Source organism: Malurus melanocephalus, unplaced genomic scaffold, assembly GCF_030028575.1.
Source record: "Malurus melanocephalus ecotype Western Australia unplaced genomic scaffold, MMel_1.1 scaffold_579, whole genome shotgun sequence".
NCBI lineage: Eukaryota > Metazoa > Chordata > Aves > Passeriformes > Maluridae > Malurus > Malurus melanocephalus.
This window is the reverse complement of record NW_026623811.1, coordinates 48,715-66,425: the sequence shown is the minus strand read 5'-3', so window position 1 is coordinate 66,425 and position 17,711 is coordinate 48,715. Positions and strand designations below refer to the sequence as shown.

General features: G+C 41.4%; 1 protein-coding gene across 1 annotated transcript in view; it reads right to left on the bottom strand.

The window, feature by feature from the left end:
• ABCG1 (ATP binding cassette subfamily G member 1) overlaps positions 1-17,711 on the bottom strand; it is a 53,340-nt gene that overhangs the window by 13,528 nt on the left and 22,101 nt on the right. The window contains exons 3-8 of the mRNA XM_057382686.1: positions 6,266-6,383; positions 5,377-5,509; positions 3,911-3,961; positions 1,715-1,860; positions 936-1,059; positions 313-323 (exon numbers count right to left, since the gene is read on the bottom strand). Of these exons, the coding sequence (XP_057238669.1) occupies positions 313-323; positions 936-1,059; positions 1,715-1,860; positions 3,911-3,961; positions 5,377-5,509; positions 6,266-6,383 (583 nt within the window). The remainder of the gene's footprint in view (positions 1-312; positions 324-935; positions 1,060-1,714; positions 1,861-3,910; positions 3,962-5,376; positions 5,510-6,265; positions 6,384-17,711) is intronic.

The following is a 17,711-nucleotide window of genomic DNA, read 5'->3' as shown; positions in this document are numbered from 1 at the left end:
AGATCTGTCACCACTTGAAATTAACTTTCCATGGAATTACAACTAATGGAAAATTTAATGCCTGGAGTTAGAATTCTGCACACACTGCCTGCAGCAMTYGGAGCACATTAACACAGAAACACGMTAATTCCAGCCTGTGGCACATGCTGAAAATAGGCAAGGAACTGGAGAGCCAAGCCATCTAATTTCTACACATTAAGGATATTTTGGGCTGGGAGACGAGGCTGGTGAGTGCAGGGATGGAAAGAGAGCTGGGACAGCACAGCAACAGCAAACAGCTTGATCACTCTCATTCTCAGCCACACTGCTGACTTTAAATAAACCTCCCTGCCAGACTGGCAATCTGCAGGAGTTTGYTCACCTGGGGTGGTGTGGGTTTTCTCTCAGCTCTCATGGGTCTAATTTTAATCCTCTAACAGGACTGATGTAAATTTTTATCTAATCTAAACACACGTGGTCCACATCCCATTGGTAGGTGGGAGAAAAGTCCTCCAACTGGCCAAATTTCAACTAATTTTCAATACTGTTTTCAATTATTGTTGTTTCACATGAATAAACTCTTCTCAATTCACACCTGTGTATCCAGGATGAGGGTATGTACTACCAACACTGCAGACATTGGCACTGCAGCTTTCCTGCTTTTATATTGATATMATTCACTTTAGTGACAGCCTTGTGCACAGGAGCAGGGCTGGGTGAAGACATGAGAATCACCAGAGCAATAATCACAATTCACAAATCTAACAGCCAGATTTTTAACAAACATTACACATAAATAAAGGAAAAATGGAAAAAAATCTAATTAAAAAGTATGTTTTGCTCTTATTTAATTTCTTTATATAGTTTGTAGCCATGGACTAGAATTATTGATGGTTTTGATTAATGAGTGTAGCCCRGAAAGCAGAACCTCCCTGCACTACACATGGGAGCAATACCTGATCAAAGAGCTCGAAGAGTTTTGCACTGGGCTGGTGAATCGTGCAGATGATGGACCTGCCACCCTGGGCCAAAGCCTTCATCAGAGAGACCACCTGAAAACACGATGCACTGTCCAAGCCACTGGAAAAAAAAGAAAAAAAAGGAAGTTTGTTATCCACAAGCACCGCTCAAAACTAGCACGTGTGTTTGCTCCTCAGCCTCTCATTATTATCCTTTTACAAATTTTCTCTGTAACAGTTTAATTTTATCATATGCCAACCTTATGCTTGTATTTCTCCATCAGGCTTTTAATTAAGTTGGAGGCATGCCTGAGAATGAAAAAGAGTATTCTCTAAGCTGCCTTAAGGGACTTCTGCATTTWAGGGCTGCAGATTTAAACGCTCCCAACTTTAATGAATAGATACATATTCAAGGCTTTGCCAGCCTCCTYCCAGACTGATCACATCCATTATCAAAAGTCACATTTTTAAATGTTTATATTCAACCTGTCTTTGCTAGGAAAAGAAAATCCAGGCCACAATATTTTCCTCTCTCCCTTCCTGCTGCAGTTTGTGTCTCCTTTAAATATTATTTTACAGCCCCAAGTCCAGCAGTTGCAGCAGTGACCCAAAGCACTGAGCACCCAAACCAAATTATTTCTTGGCCTTTTTCAGTACTTGCAGGCAACACAAAATGAGTCTTTCCCAAGGATTTAAGAGGTGAATAACTTTTCTGCAGCTCTGTTCTACTCTGTAAAGCTGTGTTTGTCTATTTTTAATGTCTGGCCCTGGAATACCTGGTTGGTTCATCGAAGAACATGACAGGAGGGTTGTTGACSAGCTCCAGAGCGATGGCAAGGCGCTTCCTCTGGCCCCCAGAAAGGCTCCCAGTCCTCGTGTTGGCACAYGTCAGCAAACCGAGGGCTGTCAGGATTTCCTTCACCTGGAGGGAACAGAACATTYCTGGTTAGAACATTGAAAAAAATCCCACCCAGCCTCCTCACCAATTCTCCTGGAGATCGTGAACCAGCTTGCGGCTTCGTTCTGTCACCCACGCACCCAAAGCCTTTCCCCATCTCATGTAGCATTTATTAGGCTCAGTGTTAACAGCCAACCATTCACTGTCTCGACCCAAATTCTGCTGGTTTGTCCTGCATGACCTCACTCAGCAAAGAGGTGAAAAAGGAGTGGAAATCAGTTCCTGTGCAGCTGTGTATTTATGGGTACGGCACGGACATCAAAAGAGCTTTGCAGCATGTKAAGGGGTTTTTACAGAGAGACACCMAGGAGTTTCTTTCAACAGAACTCTGGGGCTGTATCTACAAGGGCTCTGCAACAAAGATCAGTGTTTCTACAGAGCAGTGACCTGTTTTATCTCCTCTGTTCTCCACAGTCTCCTCTTCAAAGTGCAGCCATTGATTTCAAGTGTTTGCGTTCCCCTCAGAGTTAATTCAGCTGCCACAGGTACGCTCAGATGTTTGGGATTTCCTCAAGGCACAGCCTCAGGGAGGGCACAGCTCGTCCCAGGGTTTTTGGGGCAAAAGGAGAACAATCCCAGGCACTGYGATTTTTTTCTCTTTCGGTGACTGTAGATCTGGTCTGGTAGCCYCATATGAGGGAAATAGCACTTTGGAATCAGTAAAAGCATGGACACAAAAATGAGTGAATCCATGATCTATGAAATTTAAAAACTATATCACTTCAAAGGAAAAAAGCAGCCCAGATATTTAACACTTCACTGAAGGACAGGAGACAGAGCCCATCATTTTTAAAAGCATCAACTGCTTGGATGGAGGCAGTTTTCCAGAAAGAAAACTGCCTGACCTGCTGAAAACCTGGTGAGACCAACCAAGGCTTGACCCTTTGTTTGTCCTGATATTGATTTCCAGGAGTTCCCTCTCCCAGTGAGAGGGAGTGAAAAAAAAACAGAACAAAACCCTTTAATCCTTGTTCTCAGAGAGAAAAGCCCAACCACCCCATTCCCTTTAGGGAATCCAGGGCCCAGGCAGCACAACCAAGGTCAACCAGAAACAAAAACTATGGCTCACAGGAGGATTTTCACTTGTGCCTGCTTCAAACAAGAACCTGCAATCCTGCAGGCACAAKTGTGTGAATTCATAACATTTGTCTACAATAAACATTTACTCTCCAATTTACAACAATAAAATGAATTACCTTCTTCTGCACAGGGTGGTAACACTAACCAGAAAATCCTTCTAATGWGTGCTGAATAAACACAGCACAGTTTTTTTCCTCAAAGAGTTGTTTGTAATTACAGTGACAGTGTGAATGAGTGAATTAACTTGCTTGGCCTAACTTTACTAATGTGTAAATGAACCAAGGCTTCTAAAGTACAACTAAATCAACAGATGTTACTATACAAATCTATTTTCCAATAAAAAAAATAAAAAAAACAAAACCAATCTGTGTTTACCAAACATAAGTTGATTCCTGTAAGTTTCACTCTCTGATTTTCAAGGATTTTCTCRAGTCTGAAGAAATGCCAATTGCTCCAATTTGGAAATCAGTACAGACAAGGGGGCAGTCAGAAAAAAAAAGCTGTTCTACCTAGGAAGTTGCCATAATCTTCATATTTCAGGAAAAGTTGTACTTTTCCCCATGGATGGGTGAGAGGAGCACAGTTCCTAGTGCAGGTCCAGCAGGGTGATTTATCTCACCCCACATGAGATGCCTGAGCTCTTGTGGAAGAGAATCCAAGGTGCTAGGGTACATTAACAGGAATCCTGCAAAACCTGTGAATTAATTTCAGTGAATCTTTTCCAGTTTTGCASTCTCATACTGAAAGCAGTTTTCATGGAGACTGCAGTAAACATTCCCTCCTAATGACACGTGTCAACCTTGAGGTTATGATTTATTCTGTCATTGCAAGTCCAGTGCAATTCAATATTAGAAAAAGAATGACAGCTTTACAGAGCTCACTTCATGGCTCTTTGGCATCCCCAAAATTCTGGTCTGATGGGCAGTGTACATACCATTTCTCTCCTCCCTTCATCTTTCTCTTGWAGCTTCAGATGAGCAGATACCTGGAAAGCAAAAGAAAGGAATTCGATTTTAAACTGCCCTGAGCACCAGTTACAGCAGATACTGCAGGCACAACACCCCAAGGAACCATTTAAACAACTTCTTTCAATACAGTCAGAAAATCAGACCTTGAATCACAAAGTTCCAGTCACAAACATCACATTTTTCTGWGCAGTAAATAAGTCTGATTTGAGTCTGATTTGATTGAGCAAAGCACCTGACAAAAAGCACATTAGAAAGAAAGGCCACTCTGCAAGTCAAAGAGCTTGAGAGGAAGACGGGGGAATCACATATTTTGCACATCCAAAATCTTCCCAGGCAACACTGAAAACACATTTCATTTGTGCTTCATCCATATCCTGAGGATAACTGAACTCTGCCATTCTCCAGGATGCAAACAAGTGAGCACAGGATGCAAACAAGTGAGAAATAAATAATCTTGTCAAAGATGTCATCTGCTGTCCTGAGAGGCAGCTCCAAAAAACATCGTGATTAACCTTTATTAAAAGCAATTAAATTGTTAAGTAATTATTTTTTGTCAGAGCCTTGATTGATTAATTTAGACAGCAACTGTAATCTGGGCCCAATTCTGCAAAAGTGGTCCCGTGGGATTCTGAYGAAAACACTCAAAGTAAACAAAAGAGAAGAAAAGCTTCCCCGCAGAAAGGAGCCTTTGCAGAAAATCAGCCACATAAAAGATAAAAGCTGCAGTGATTTTTTCTGGCCTTAAAATTTGTGAATTGATGCTGACACACAGTGAGCAAACTTAGCCTTATTTTGATATTAATCTCTGAAAAAAAATGGGCTCATTTCCCAAGTTAAATTACAGCCACTTCTAGATTAGCTGGTCAAGCTGGCCATTCATAAACTTTTGATTTTATGAAAAACAGTAACAAGAATTTACACTGTCTGTATATCTTGGACTTACTCTGTTCCTGACTTTTTTCCCCTGAAGAAGTGAAGGAGATTTTATACAATGCCTTTATTTTTAAAAMGGCACAAAAGAGAGATCACACTGAAGAGTAAATTAAAATTTTCAGTCAGAACATGGAAAATGGGGAGAAAGAGAGAGATGAGGTTACTCATCCACCACCCGAGCAAACAGATGGTCCCTACAAAGGCTCATTTGTGAAGAATTTCAGGTTCCATTCTCTACGAGATCCAAGGGGCAGACACTCAGATCTCCTCCCAAATCCTAATGCTGGGCACAAATTGGAAATTATAAAGCTAAAGAGTCCCTAGAAGTATGAGCCTGAAATGGAACTCAAGTCATCCCCAAATCCCAAGAACTGTCATTGAGCAGGATCAGACAGAGATCACAGCTTGTGACACCGCCAGGAGTGAGATCAAGAGCACAATACAAACCATTTCCCATTTTCCCCTGCTGAGATAAATTAGAGCAAGAAACAAAGCTCACCATCATGGCTTCCTGGACAGTGAGGTGGGGAAGGAGCATGTCATCCTGCATGATGTAGCAGGAGACTTTGCGGAAGGAGCGCAGGTCACGGGGCTGCCCGTTGATGAGGATTTCCCCTTTCATTCCCGTCTCTCTGAAACCAAACAAGAAAACAGGAGGAGGTGAATCCTGCCCTCACTTGTGCTACCACATGCCTGAGCATGTGGAAATCTTAGGTAGTTATTGCCACTTTGAAATAAAATTGATAGACTGGATAGAAATCCATTCATTTCATGATTTTGGTTTCTTTCATACAAAGCTTTGCGCAATGTCGCTGAAAATTTTTCTCCAAGGTAGTACRAAATATGTGCTGTCTTATATAAATGTCTGAAAAAATATCAAGACATTAAAGTAGGGAGTTTTACGTTCCTCTGTCCTGTTCCTTATGCCCCAAATGACAACAAGACAGAGACACTTTGGCCATAMAAGATGGGATTTAGAAAGATGAAGCACAGCCAGCTTCAGTCACTGCCATTTGGTCAAGAAGATATCAACATTATGAAGTGGTGACTAAAAAAGAGTAGATTTTTCAAGTGTTTATGTGATTTAGAAAACATCACAAACACAAGACACTGAGTCAGATTTGTTACACAGCCAAAAGAGGAGATTTTTCTTTATGTGTGTTTTTTTGGATTTTAAATTGCTTCTTATTTTTGGATCAGACCTGTGAAGATATAAATCCCAAGTGACCAGAACACAGAGGGAAAAATATAAACTAGAAGAATCTAATTCAAAATCTTTGAAGTGCCTGTTTTTGACAAACTCCAGGCTAAATTTTCTTCTGCTGTTGTCTCCAAGGAGYCCTCAGGCTCGGTGATCTTCTCTTAACTCGATTTTCTTTGGTACTGACCTGTATCCTGCCAGAATATTCATAAGCGTTGACTTCCCAGCTCCTGAAGGACCCATAATTGCAACGAGCTCCCCACTGCTGAACTTCCCTGAAATTCCTTTCAAAAGGGTCTTGTAACCTGGAAGAAGAAAGAAAAGTTCACTGAACCCTTCACAATCACATCTAGGGAGCAATGAAAGTTCATTTCCACAGAGCATTTAATGTCAAACAGATGTTAACAGGTTGAGGTTGATGCCAACATCAGCACGCTGCAATAATTATCAAAAATAATTATAGAAAACTGAATTTTGAGTTTGACCATCCCATGACACAAATGGTGTGGTGGGATTGCAGGGTCTCACACTCCTGGCTCACTGAGGGATGATTTTCAAACAGGGCCATGAAGCTTTGCTGCCATTCTCTAAGTGTCCTCTAAGGGTATTTTACCAGGGTGCTGCTAAATTAAAATATCCAATACTCCACAGCTAACATGACTACAGTCCTGGAGCAGGCTGCCCTCCAACCACTGCAGTGCCAAAATTCTGCCCTTCCACCAAAACAAAAACTTCTTACACTTCTTGTTACTGAGAGAGTAACAGCCAAAATCTCAAAGATCTTTTCCTTTTTTTATAAGAGAGGTCTGACAAACACAGCAAAAGGAGAACCACAAACCAGATACATTCTCTATAGTTCAGAGGAACTCTAAAGGCCTGTCTAGACARGGAGACTGACCACAATAACTCTGTACAGACGATTTCTAGGGAAATACTRATTCTGGATTAAGAACATGCAGGTTTTCCTCCCATTTAGATTAATCCATTTCAAAATATCATGACACTAGAATTACATCCTCAGGCAAAGATGTTCTACAGTGACACCACCACCTCCTTCAAGTATTTCAACTTATTTCTTAGTTAATTATCTCTGCCTGTAAAGCTTTATTTAAAGCCTAAACKCCATGTTATTCTATGTGTAAACAAACTGCATTCCAGTGAGAATTCCAGATTTGGACCAGTTGCATCTACCTTGCCCTGCATGATTTCCATGTAAAGGCATAAAAAGACTCTGGGAAATGTGAAGAGAACCCTGAGCAGCATTTAAATTTTTCAGGATTTCTTTCCTTTTTTGTTTTTTGGCTTTTTTTTTTTTCTTGCTTACTTTATTTTAACTACCAGTGCTCCCAGTTAAAACTTTAAATAATAAGAAAACATTAAGTAAGGTGTCAAAAAAAATCTCACATGTTGACAATGTTTACATAGCTCAGTTAAAACCAGAACAGAAGAGTGGAAAACCCATTTACATGCCGAGTCAGGATTTGGCAATCCATTTTTCCACACTGGTGGATATGCAGACAGAATGTACATTCCATTTGTAAACTATCTCAGTCCTCTGATCATCAGCACAGGCTGGAGCTGGAGCATGGAAATGATCTAAAAAAAAATCTCATTTTCTGCAAGCTCCTAGAAAAAAAGAGTGGTGGGTTATCTCCTCTTGATTCCTATTTCTTCCTAACTTCATAATTTGTTTTCATCTCCATTTATTCTCTTTAAATTTTCTTCTTGTCTCCATTCCCAGCTCACACTCCTCCTATGCAAACTTTGCGCCAAAAATATTGCCATGCTGCTGTGGGGTCAGCAAATCCTCTTCCCTGAGCCCACCCCAACCCAGRGGGAACTCAACAGCCACAAAAACTCTCTAGAAATATCTGATCCTAAAGTTTTCATGGCAAATATCCTATAAAATGTAACTGACTAAATGAATCAAAATAACCATTTTTTCAAGTGCCTTCTTTTTTTTTGACAGGACAGTATTTTTCACTATAACTCTTGGCCTGGACCTTAAGGAAACAACTTGTTTGGAAGCCATGAGATAGCATGATAATATCAGTGGGTTGCATCTGAAGGGAAAGTGCACAGAACAACCAGATCTTCCAGACATGACAATATTGAATTAAGATGATCTGCAGGGACAAAGTCCTTCACTCCTTCCCTTYGGTCAATGAGGACCAGCTCCCTCCCAAGCCTGTTAAACCTGTGAGRGACTCAAATATTAGAATGTACCTGCAATTATTTGCATTATGCAGCCAGGAAGTAAATACTGCACAGACTTTTGAGGGAGGATAAAAAATACTGCCATCAACGATGGACATGCAACCAAAAAATCAAACTCAGCAGCTGCAAATGTGGTACCACAAATATTATCACCTAAAACCGAAACCTTTCCCCTCCCTCAGTATGACTGTGAGATTTAACATTGGATGCATTAAAGTCACTTTTCCAAACAGCGTTTCACAAATCACAATCAGTTTAACTGCAATATCTCCCCCCTCATGACCTGCACGTGTTTCTGCCCTTCTGATGGAGGTTTCCATTTTAAGTATCCTGCACACAGTGTTAAACCAGAGCAGGATTCATCACACAACCACAGAATCAGCCTGAAAAGGATCTCCAAGATCATCAAGTGCAAGCTTTGACTGATCACCAGACTCTCAACCTGATCAGAGCACTGAGTGCCATGTCCAGWCATTCCTTGAACATCTCCAGGGATGCTCAGGGTGACTCCACCACCTCCCTGGGCAGTCCATTCCAATGCCTGACAACCCTTTCTGTGAAGAAATTMTTCCTGAAATTTTCAGCAAGTAWTTTGCAGTACAGCAGAGAAATATGCTTTAAGAAGAAATAAAGAAACCTCCCCCCTGGAACTATGAATTTTAGATTATGATCCCAATCACTGGCATGTTAAGTCGCTACAAACTCAAACCCATCTCTTCTTTTGRCTGGGAGCGCATAATAAGCTTTTCTATTACAAAGGTTAATTTAGCAAACTCACAAAAAGATTTGACACTGTGGCAGCAGTGTGGTGCCCCAGTATAATCCTTTATGAGGAATTAAAGTCCCTAAGCAACCACAGTTCTTCCCTTTYTGAATATCGAGGCTAATCTTCAACCGAATCAGTTGACCTAAAACTTCTATACCAGGCCACATGTCTTTCACGAGAAACAGATTATGCATTTGGAGGGGATTGTGTTCTCACAGAGCAGGGACTGTTCAACGTCCATCTGCCATAGATGAGGAATTTCTCCCTACTTTTGATCCCAGCCCACCTCGTTTTCTTCAGCCCCTGCAGCAGCAAGGAGTTTGGGTATGGCAGAGTTGGATGGAGGGCTGGACCTCAAAGCCAACTCASCCAAGGTGGGTGCACATCTTGGGCCATTCAGCTCCAGTAGCACGGCACCTTTGCACTGGAGTTACACCAAAAATGAGTTTAGCACTGTGGCTTTCTCGTTTTTCATTTCTCTTAAAACTGTTTCAATTTCCAATGGAAATCAGCATGGAAATCAGCGTGGTAACACAAGAAATTTCACCTCAAATCTTTCGGTTTTCCAATGTCCCCTTCTGAAGCTACTGATGTCATTCCTGAAGTGACATAACCTTTAAAAATACATATTTAGRGGCTGGTAAACGTGGGAATCTTAAGATCAGTTTTCAAGAACTACTTAAAATACGGGTTTGACATTAACACACCACCACGAACCAGAACAACCCCTCAGCAAATTTCTCAGTCCAACCCACTAAAAATAGAACACAGCAGAAAGAATTCAGAGCTCAAACAGATAATTCTAGTGGTGCAAAATTTCTTGGTCTTGATTTCACCTCACAYTACATTCCAGAGCTCAAATGCTTCTCTGGAAAAGCAGAATGTGTTTTGTTTTCCCATGCTAGGATTTCCCGTGAAAGCAAAGGTGAGGCATGGTGATATTTGATCAGATTCCCAGCTGAACCATCTRCCTGGCCTGACCAAACCCCCATTCCAGAGGTGGAATTCCCTCCCTGTCTGGCAGCAGCACAGCAGCCCCTTCTTCAGTGAGTRGACAGAGGTGACCTCGTGTCTGTGATGAAGATTCTAAAGGAGCTCTCCTTGCTCAAATCAACACATTTTTTACTGGTGGAAACAGCAAGGGAAAAATTATTGATGGCTTTATCTGCTTCCTCATGGATTTTGCAGAGATTTGTGGAATGATTTGGTTTTACCATTCCCACAGAAATTACGATTAATCTGGAAAGAAGTAAGCCATCCCTTCCTCATCCTTGGGGTTGGAACTATGCTTCAAGATTTGTCTGAATAAAACCAAAACTCACTCCATCTTCACAGTGAATTTCCTCAGGTAAAYACCACCTCACCACCTTTTGACTGAAACGCTCCATTCATTTACATTTCCTTGCCAGTAATACTCATTTGTCACTCAGAGAAATGTCACACAGGCTCCTGGAAGTTTCTAGGGGTTGTAACCCACTTCTGCCTCCATCAATAGGCACTCAGACCCTGCCTCAGGTCCCGGGTGAGCGCAGCAGGCTTTCCCTGCTCGCCACAATTAGAGCAGGGTTTGCCCTTCCCGATGTATTTGAACTGTTTTTCTTTCATCATAAACCCTTCTGGATTCAGGAAATCGCTGCTGGTGCCCTGCAAGTGCCACTGGCCTGAAATGGCTCAAAGGTTTCCCACAACATTCACTGAAGCAAAAGGTAATGCAGGAAACTTCACCTCTAACATTGTGAGTTTGGCAAAGCTGCAAACAACTGGAAACCGAGCCACAAAGAAATCAGCATTTGGCACTTAAAAATCAACACCAGAGACATCATAACCTGCTCTTTCCACACTCCCTGCCAARCAGAAATGAAGCATTCCTTTATTAAAAATTAAATAATTATACAMGGGTGATATTTCTGCATCTTTTTGTGGCAATATTTTCAGATAGAATGCATTCCTGCYGAGAAATATCCAGCTGGAAATACAGAAGACATCTCTGGCAAGTACTGTGTCACTACCCTGCCTGACTTTAATATTTCCAACAAGCAACACACTTTTTAAACAGTTCCCAGTTTAGAGTTCCATACACAAATTTGTTCTCTTACAGCACTGTCAGCCAAACTGTTCCTTAAATCATGACAAGAAACCGCAGCAATTTCTTGGAACCGTTTTCTGACCCATTAAAGAAACCTCACTGTATTTTCCTATTCTGAAGTTTATAGGTTCAGCCCTCACTTGATTTCCTCTTGTATCAATTAATAAAAAAAACCCGAATCTATGCTGAAGTCCAGGGAATTCTTCAACCTGAAACTAGAGTAAGGTAAAGCGGGATCAAGGTGTCACATCCACATCTTTCCCCTTGAGAAAGGGGAAGATTTTCCTCTTATTAAGGAAAAATACTCCTGGAAAATTCATGACTTTGCTGCTGCCCCCGAGATCCACCAGAGTCACACCTTGATGGCCAAAGGCCAATTCCTGGGTGATGAASTGGACAACAACTGGACAAGAGAGGGAAAACCAGGCTAACTTGGTCCCGTTTCACATTGAAGTGAGAGTTAGTGACTTGTGGCTGAGAGAAAGACCTTGCAGGAGTCCATCCTGAATTGGAAACATCCTCATGTGACCYGTCAGACCTTTCATTTGCAGACTCTTTAGATCCATATCAGAAAACTGAACAGCTGGGAAGTCCTGGCAGAAACTCTGCAGAGCAGCACAAGATGAGAAGCACACACAGAGATAACAGCTCAAGGCCAGATTTGCACTAGAAACATTTGGAGACATAATAAAATATTAGCTAGAAAACCTTCTTTATAATTTTTACGTTGTCATTTTGCATACACACAGGTATAAATATGCCAGCAAAAAAAAAAAAATTTCTGCTCCTCTCAACCTATTACWCACTTTGTGCATTTCAGTCTTTTTCTCACTCCTGAGAAGAAACCACTCTCACAGAAAATCATCATTATGTTTGCTAGAAGGGACTACCCCAATCTGCCTCAGCCAATAGTAAGATGAAGTAAATTGGTGCTCCTCRCCCAAATCAATGTTAGATCAAAGGCAAGGTGTTTCCCTAAGMTGGAATATAGTCAATGAGATGTTTGCCATGTATTTCTAACTCTGCAATTAAACCAGCCTGTGGTTTAATTGCACCGTGTTCCCCACCCACTACTTGAGCACAGAACGCTTTCCTCTCCCTGCGATCAAAAGGGTTTGTTGATGTTTCAGTTTGTAATTCTCTGCTGAAAGGGATTATCTGTATCAGTTGATTATTATTTAAATAATTTGAATGTAAAAAAAAGCCTCTTGACGGGGATTATTTAAATGGARGTTTCTTTCCCAAGCTCCACACTTGAGTTCAAACTAGCTTAAGCTGAAGTGAATTATAGGTAGGGATCCTTGGGAAGGTMAAATAGGCATCTTTAAACTTGGTGGGGTACACAAACAGACTTCCTGACAAACAGAGTGAAAAAATATATTGCTTTAATAACAGACACCTTCCTAATTTTATGCTGCCTTGAACTGTGCCTCTATAAAGCCTGGAGGGACAAAGCCACACGAGAAATAATAAACACATTTAAGGTCACTGTCTACCAAATAAAACCTTCATGTGAACTCATGTGTCATTGCTTCATGACTTCTGCCACCCACTGTGCATCACAAGTGAATAAACCCCTTTGTCAATCAGTTTTGCACTCCAGTTTTGGAACCAACACATCCCCATATTTCTGTTCTGTTCACACAGACGCTGAACAATAGGATTTTCCATTGTCTAAGCTCTGAGCCCTGCTTTAGGACAATTAAGGGAATTTGCAATTGTAATGTATTCTTGTACCTTGCCTCAGAGAAACGACCTTCGTTATGTAAATGTCTATGAAACAGCATGCCAGGCACCAAAACATCAGGACAGAAAGGGCAGAAAAGATAAGTGAGTGCTTGAAGTAACCAAATCGAGTTCCTCTGCCTCACAGAGTTCATTCCAGCTCAGAAACGAGGAATTCATTCCTCTCTCAACCTAAAATAATAAGTCTTTCAGGCTTTACAAAAAAAAAAAAAAAAAAAAAAATCCCCCTATGGGCAGCAAAGCTCTTTCTTTGTAGTGGACTAAACTGCATTTCTTAATATAGCCCACAGCCAGGCCTTCTTAAACATCTTGCACTTGATCTGCAGGCGATTTCCCACTTAGCGGTCATGGGGCGGATTAGTCACAACTCAGATGCAGGGCTTAGCCCGTGCCCACAGCCAGGCTTGCAGTGCTCAATCTCCCTAATTTGACACATCTGCATGGTTGGTGCTTAACCTGAATTCATTTGCAGGGCCCATAAATTACCAGTGGGTAGCAACCAGTACAGCAAACAGGTGATTAATTCTGATTATTTTGCATTCTTCTTCTGGGAAGGGATAAATAACCCTTTGGAGGCACCTCTCTCTTAACTACAGTGGGGGTTTAGGACAATTAGTTTAGGTGAGACATCAAACCTCCTGGTGCTGTGAGAAATCCCATCCATTGCCAAGAAAACAATGACTGATTTTGGTGATTTTTTTGTGGTTTTAAATGTCAGTTTGGTCATGGTCTCTGCATGATTGCAGCAATCGAGCACAGCAGTTGCACACTCCCAGTCTTCAGGCTGGATTGGAGCTCCCCACCTTCAGATGTTCCCTGGGAACTCATCAAGAGGAGCAGCCTGGCCATGTTTAGGATTTACAAAGGTATCAGATGCTGTGTTTTGACTCTGACACTTGTTGACTTTGCACTCTGATAACTGGGGACAGTTCACACATTTTTTTCTTCAAGYCATCCACTGGCTCGAGCACACAGCCCTGTGCTGGTGGCACTGGGCACAAACTTGATCAAAACATCTCATCTGGAAAACCCGAATGTGCTTTGGAAGATAGATATTAATTAAAAGCTAAACATTTGAGGACAAACTTAAAAGCAGGTTTTGAGTTTTGTTTGTATGAATGCCTAATATTTGACACCAGTGCACTTCATTCTGTGGAAAGTCAGAAAAAAACACAGTAGACCAGAGTCTAAAGAGCGACTGTGAGCCCACAAGCAAAGATTTATGACAAAAAATCCCCATTAACTCTAGGTCATGTTGCATAATAAAAGAGAAGGATGAGAAGATGGCAAACCAGGCATGAAACTGAGTTCTAGCACAGGGAGAATCTTAAACCAAGCTGCAGATTATAAAGAATCTGAAAAGTCCTTTAATTTCATTGTTCTCTCAGATCCCTGGACTAGATATTAAACTGGATGTGACAGTTCACATTGTGCAGTCAAAAAAGCAGAAAAAGCCCTGACTGAGTAAAGATTCCACTCCTTTGAAACTCTGAAATAAGAGTTCTGTTCACCATGCTCTCTCTCTATTATCCTGGCTGCTCATCACATTATTTTAGTATCTGAATGCTGCTCTTCTTCAGAATAACTAATTAGATATGACACTCTGTCAGGCTTGCAAGCTCTGCAACCCCCTAATTTTGAGTTTGAACATTTAAATATATGACCCCACTCCCCTTGTTTGGAGAACCCACAGCTCCAAGGGACAGAAAACTGAAGTGTTTGCAGGTGGGCACAGAATTCCCAGATTTTCTTGAGATGTGTTACTCCAACAGCAGGGAGGAGCAGAGGAAATGTCAGCAATATCATGGGCAAAGTTCCTCGCTCCTGCAGCTACTGGTCACCCTCCCCACCGAGCTGGGACATGGATGGGTTTGTCCCAGTCCCCTTTGATTCTATGTTTTTTATGGTTATGACCACAGCAGAAGCATCTAAGTAACCTGTATTTCCTTGTAATCACCTTTTCTGCCTTTATTTGGTCCTACAGCAGAGTTACAGCCTTCTGCTGGGGTTTGCAGGATGATTACCATTATGTGGGTCCTGGGGTCTTATTCTTATTCTTATTCTTATTCTTATTTTTATTCTTATTCTTATTCTTATTCTTATTCTTATTCTTATTCTTATTCTTATTCTTATTCTTATTCTTATTTTCCTATTCCTATTCCTATTCCTATTCTTGTTCTTGTTCTTGTTCTTGTTGTTAGTTATTGTTGTTATTGTTCATATTGTTGTTATTGTTGATATTGTTGTTATTGTTGTTATTGTTATTGTTGTTTTTGTTTTTATGTGACATCCACGCTCAAGATGCAGTTCCTGTTGGTTTTTCTGTGGAAATGTTTCTGCCTGAGAGATTAAAGCTGCTCCTGTTCCCTCCACAGGCACACAAAGCCATATGCCCGCAGCCGGGGATAGAGAATGACAATTAAATAGGTCAATGAACGCAAGTAACCTCCCAACAYGAACGCAAATAAATCTCTACTTGCAGCAGGACCTGATGGCTCCAGAAGCACTATTTACATGCTGAAGCACTTTGGAGATCTGGGACATAGCTTGTACTTTGGYTGCACAGAAAATAGCTACCCTAATTTAACTTCAACCCTTAGGAAACATGAAAGGAGGAAAGAAAAAAAAAAAAAAGTATGAATGACGCAGGGCTTCATCCTTCTTCTGAATCTAGTAGATTTGTCCTATCCAAGCAATATCCACAGACTAATCTTTGTTGATAATTGGTTTTTGCTGCCTTTTATTTTTTTTTAATTGCCTTTGTTTCTGTTACTTGAGCAGGCAGGAAAGGTCTCTCCTGACAGAGAAAAGCCAGCCCAATTTGCAGTGAAAGGCTGACACATTCCCTCGAATGACAAACCCAAGTCACGAGCCTGAGACACCGTCAGATGGGAGCTGTTTGCAGATGACAATCAGGCAGAAAGCAATTTCTCATAATTGCAGTACCTTTACACCTCAAAGTACAAACAGTGTTATTCACAGTTTTACAAACAAATAAAACCAGAACTCTTCCCAACAGCCCTTTCCTTAAAAAAAAAAAAAAAAAAAAAATTTCAAGTAGGAGATATTCTGAAAAATCCCAGCAGCTGTTTTGAAAGGAGCTGCCCCATCTGCCTTCACTGCCAGGCGTGGATCCAGCTGGGTCACTCTGCAGCCGGGGACACAGAAAGCCTTCCTCCCTCAGAGAACACAGCTCTGGCTCTCCTGTGCTCATGTTGGGAGTCTCCTTTCACTGGGAATCTTTCCTTTCCTCCTCCCAGCCTCTCCCCTCTCACCTGCACCCAGAGCAAGAAGGTGGGAAGAGAAAATAGCAAAAGTAAAGCTTTGTTTCTTTCCTCCTGCCCAGCTGTGTGAGTGTGGGAGAGGAAGCCCTGGGGCTTTCCAGAGTTCCAGMAGAAGCAGCTGAAGTTGTTCAGCATCTCTTTCCTCCAGACCAGACCTCATGGCAACATCTGGTCTGAAGAACTTGGTGCATAAAGAAAAGCCTTCCCTAATAATTCTGTGCAAATCTTCATCACAAACACTGGGTTAAAATGGAATGTGATTAAATGTCTCCTATGAACCCCATAGCAAAAAAAAACAAAAAAAAAACCCTTACTTTTTCTCAATTAGAAATAGAGTTTTGTCTAAAACACACCTCTGCCACAATTCACATGCTYGCAAGACAACACTTTGTTCCCAGCCCTTACAGACACGAAGAGAAACATTTCTTGGATTTTGAACAATGTTTTCAGTCGTGGCCACTGCAATTTAAAAGCTGACAGAATGTCTGATGTCGAGGAAAAAAAAATAATGGTTCATTAGTCAGCTTTGGTAACTCAAAAAATTACACTTGAATCCCAACAAATTCCATTTTTCCACATCAGTCTTACTCAGCTGCACTAATGRTGAGAGGAACTTCCTCTAAAGAACAGACAATCTTGTCCATCTGACCCTCTGAACAACTTCTACCTCCTCCCACCCCCTCAAACCAATTCTGCACTTCCATCCCCTCACATTCCCACTGCTCCTGTCCCATTCTCTCCCACAAGAAGGTGAGGAATGTTTGGAGCCAGGAGGAGCCTTTGAAACACAGTTGGGAGCGAATATCAGAGGTGTTTTAAAATGTTAATTTTAATCTCATGCACTRAGTCTTTAATCTACTGTACACACCCAGGAGCAGAGACAGAAACTTCCTGATGGGCTCCAAAACTGGGAAATCTCTGTCAGAGGGAGCAGGGGTGGTGTCTGTGTGAGCAGCTGAGGATGGAGCAGCTCTGAYGGCAGCAGGACATCCCTGCTCCATYCCTGCCATATGGACRGCTGGAGCACGTGTCCTGAGACAYTTCTATTTTCAGAAACAGCCACACTGATTCTGGTCACTTCTGCTCCAAACTCTCAAGGCTTTAATGAAATAGAGACATGGGATAATGGATTTATTTTATTTCAGCACTAATCTAGCAATAGATACAACCTATGATCCAGAATGCAAAAATAAAGGGATACCTGAGGTGTGTGCAGAAATAAACCCTGGATTACCTCCAGTTCTCACATTTTACTTAGAACAAATGTTGTTTTCTCTCTCTTCTAGAATATTTACACTAATGAGGTCGCCCAAATTAAAACACTTTTCATTGTCAGCAAACTAAATATAAAATCCTCCAAACAGCACTGAAGCAATTATCACCTTCTGCAGCATGTCAGTGCTGAGTATGYCACAAACAAAAGCCACTGCACAGGGCACTGCTGCTTTGGGAATGGAAATGAGGTGGAATGGGCACCTTTCAGCAGTCTGATTTCGTGTTTGTTTGGTTTTTTTTGTTGTTTTGTTTTGGTGGG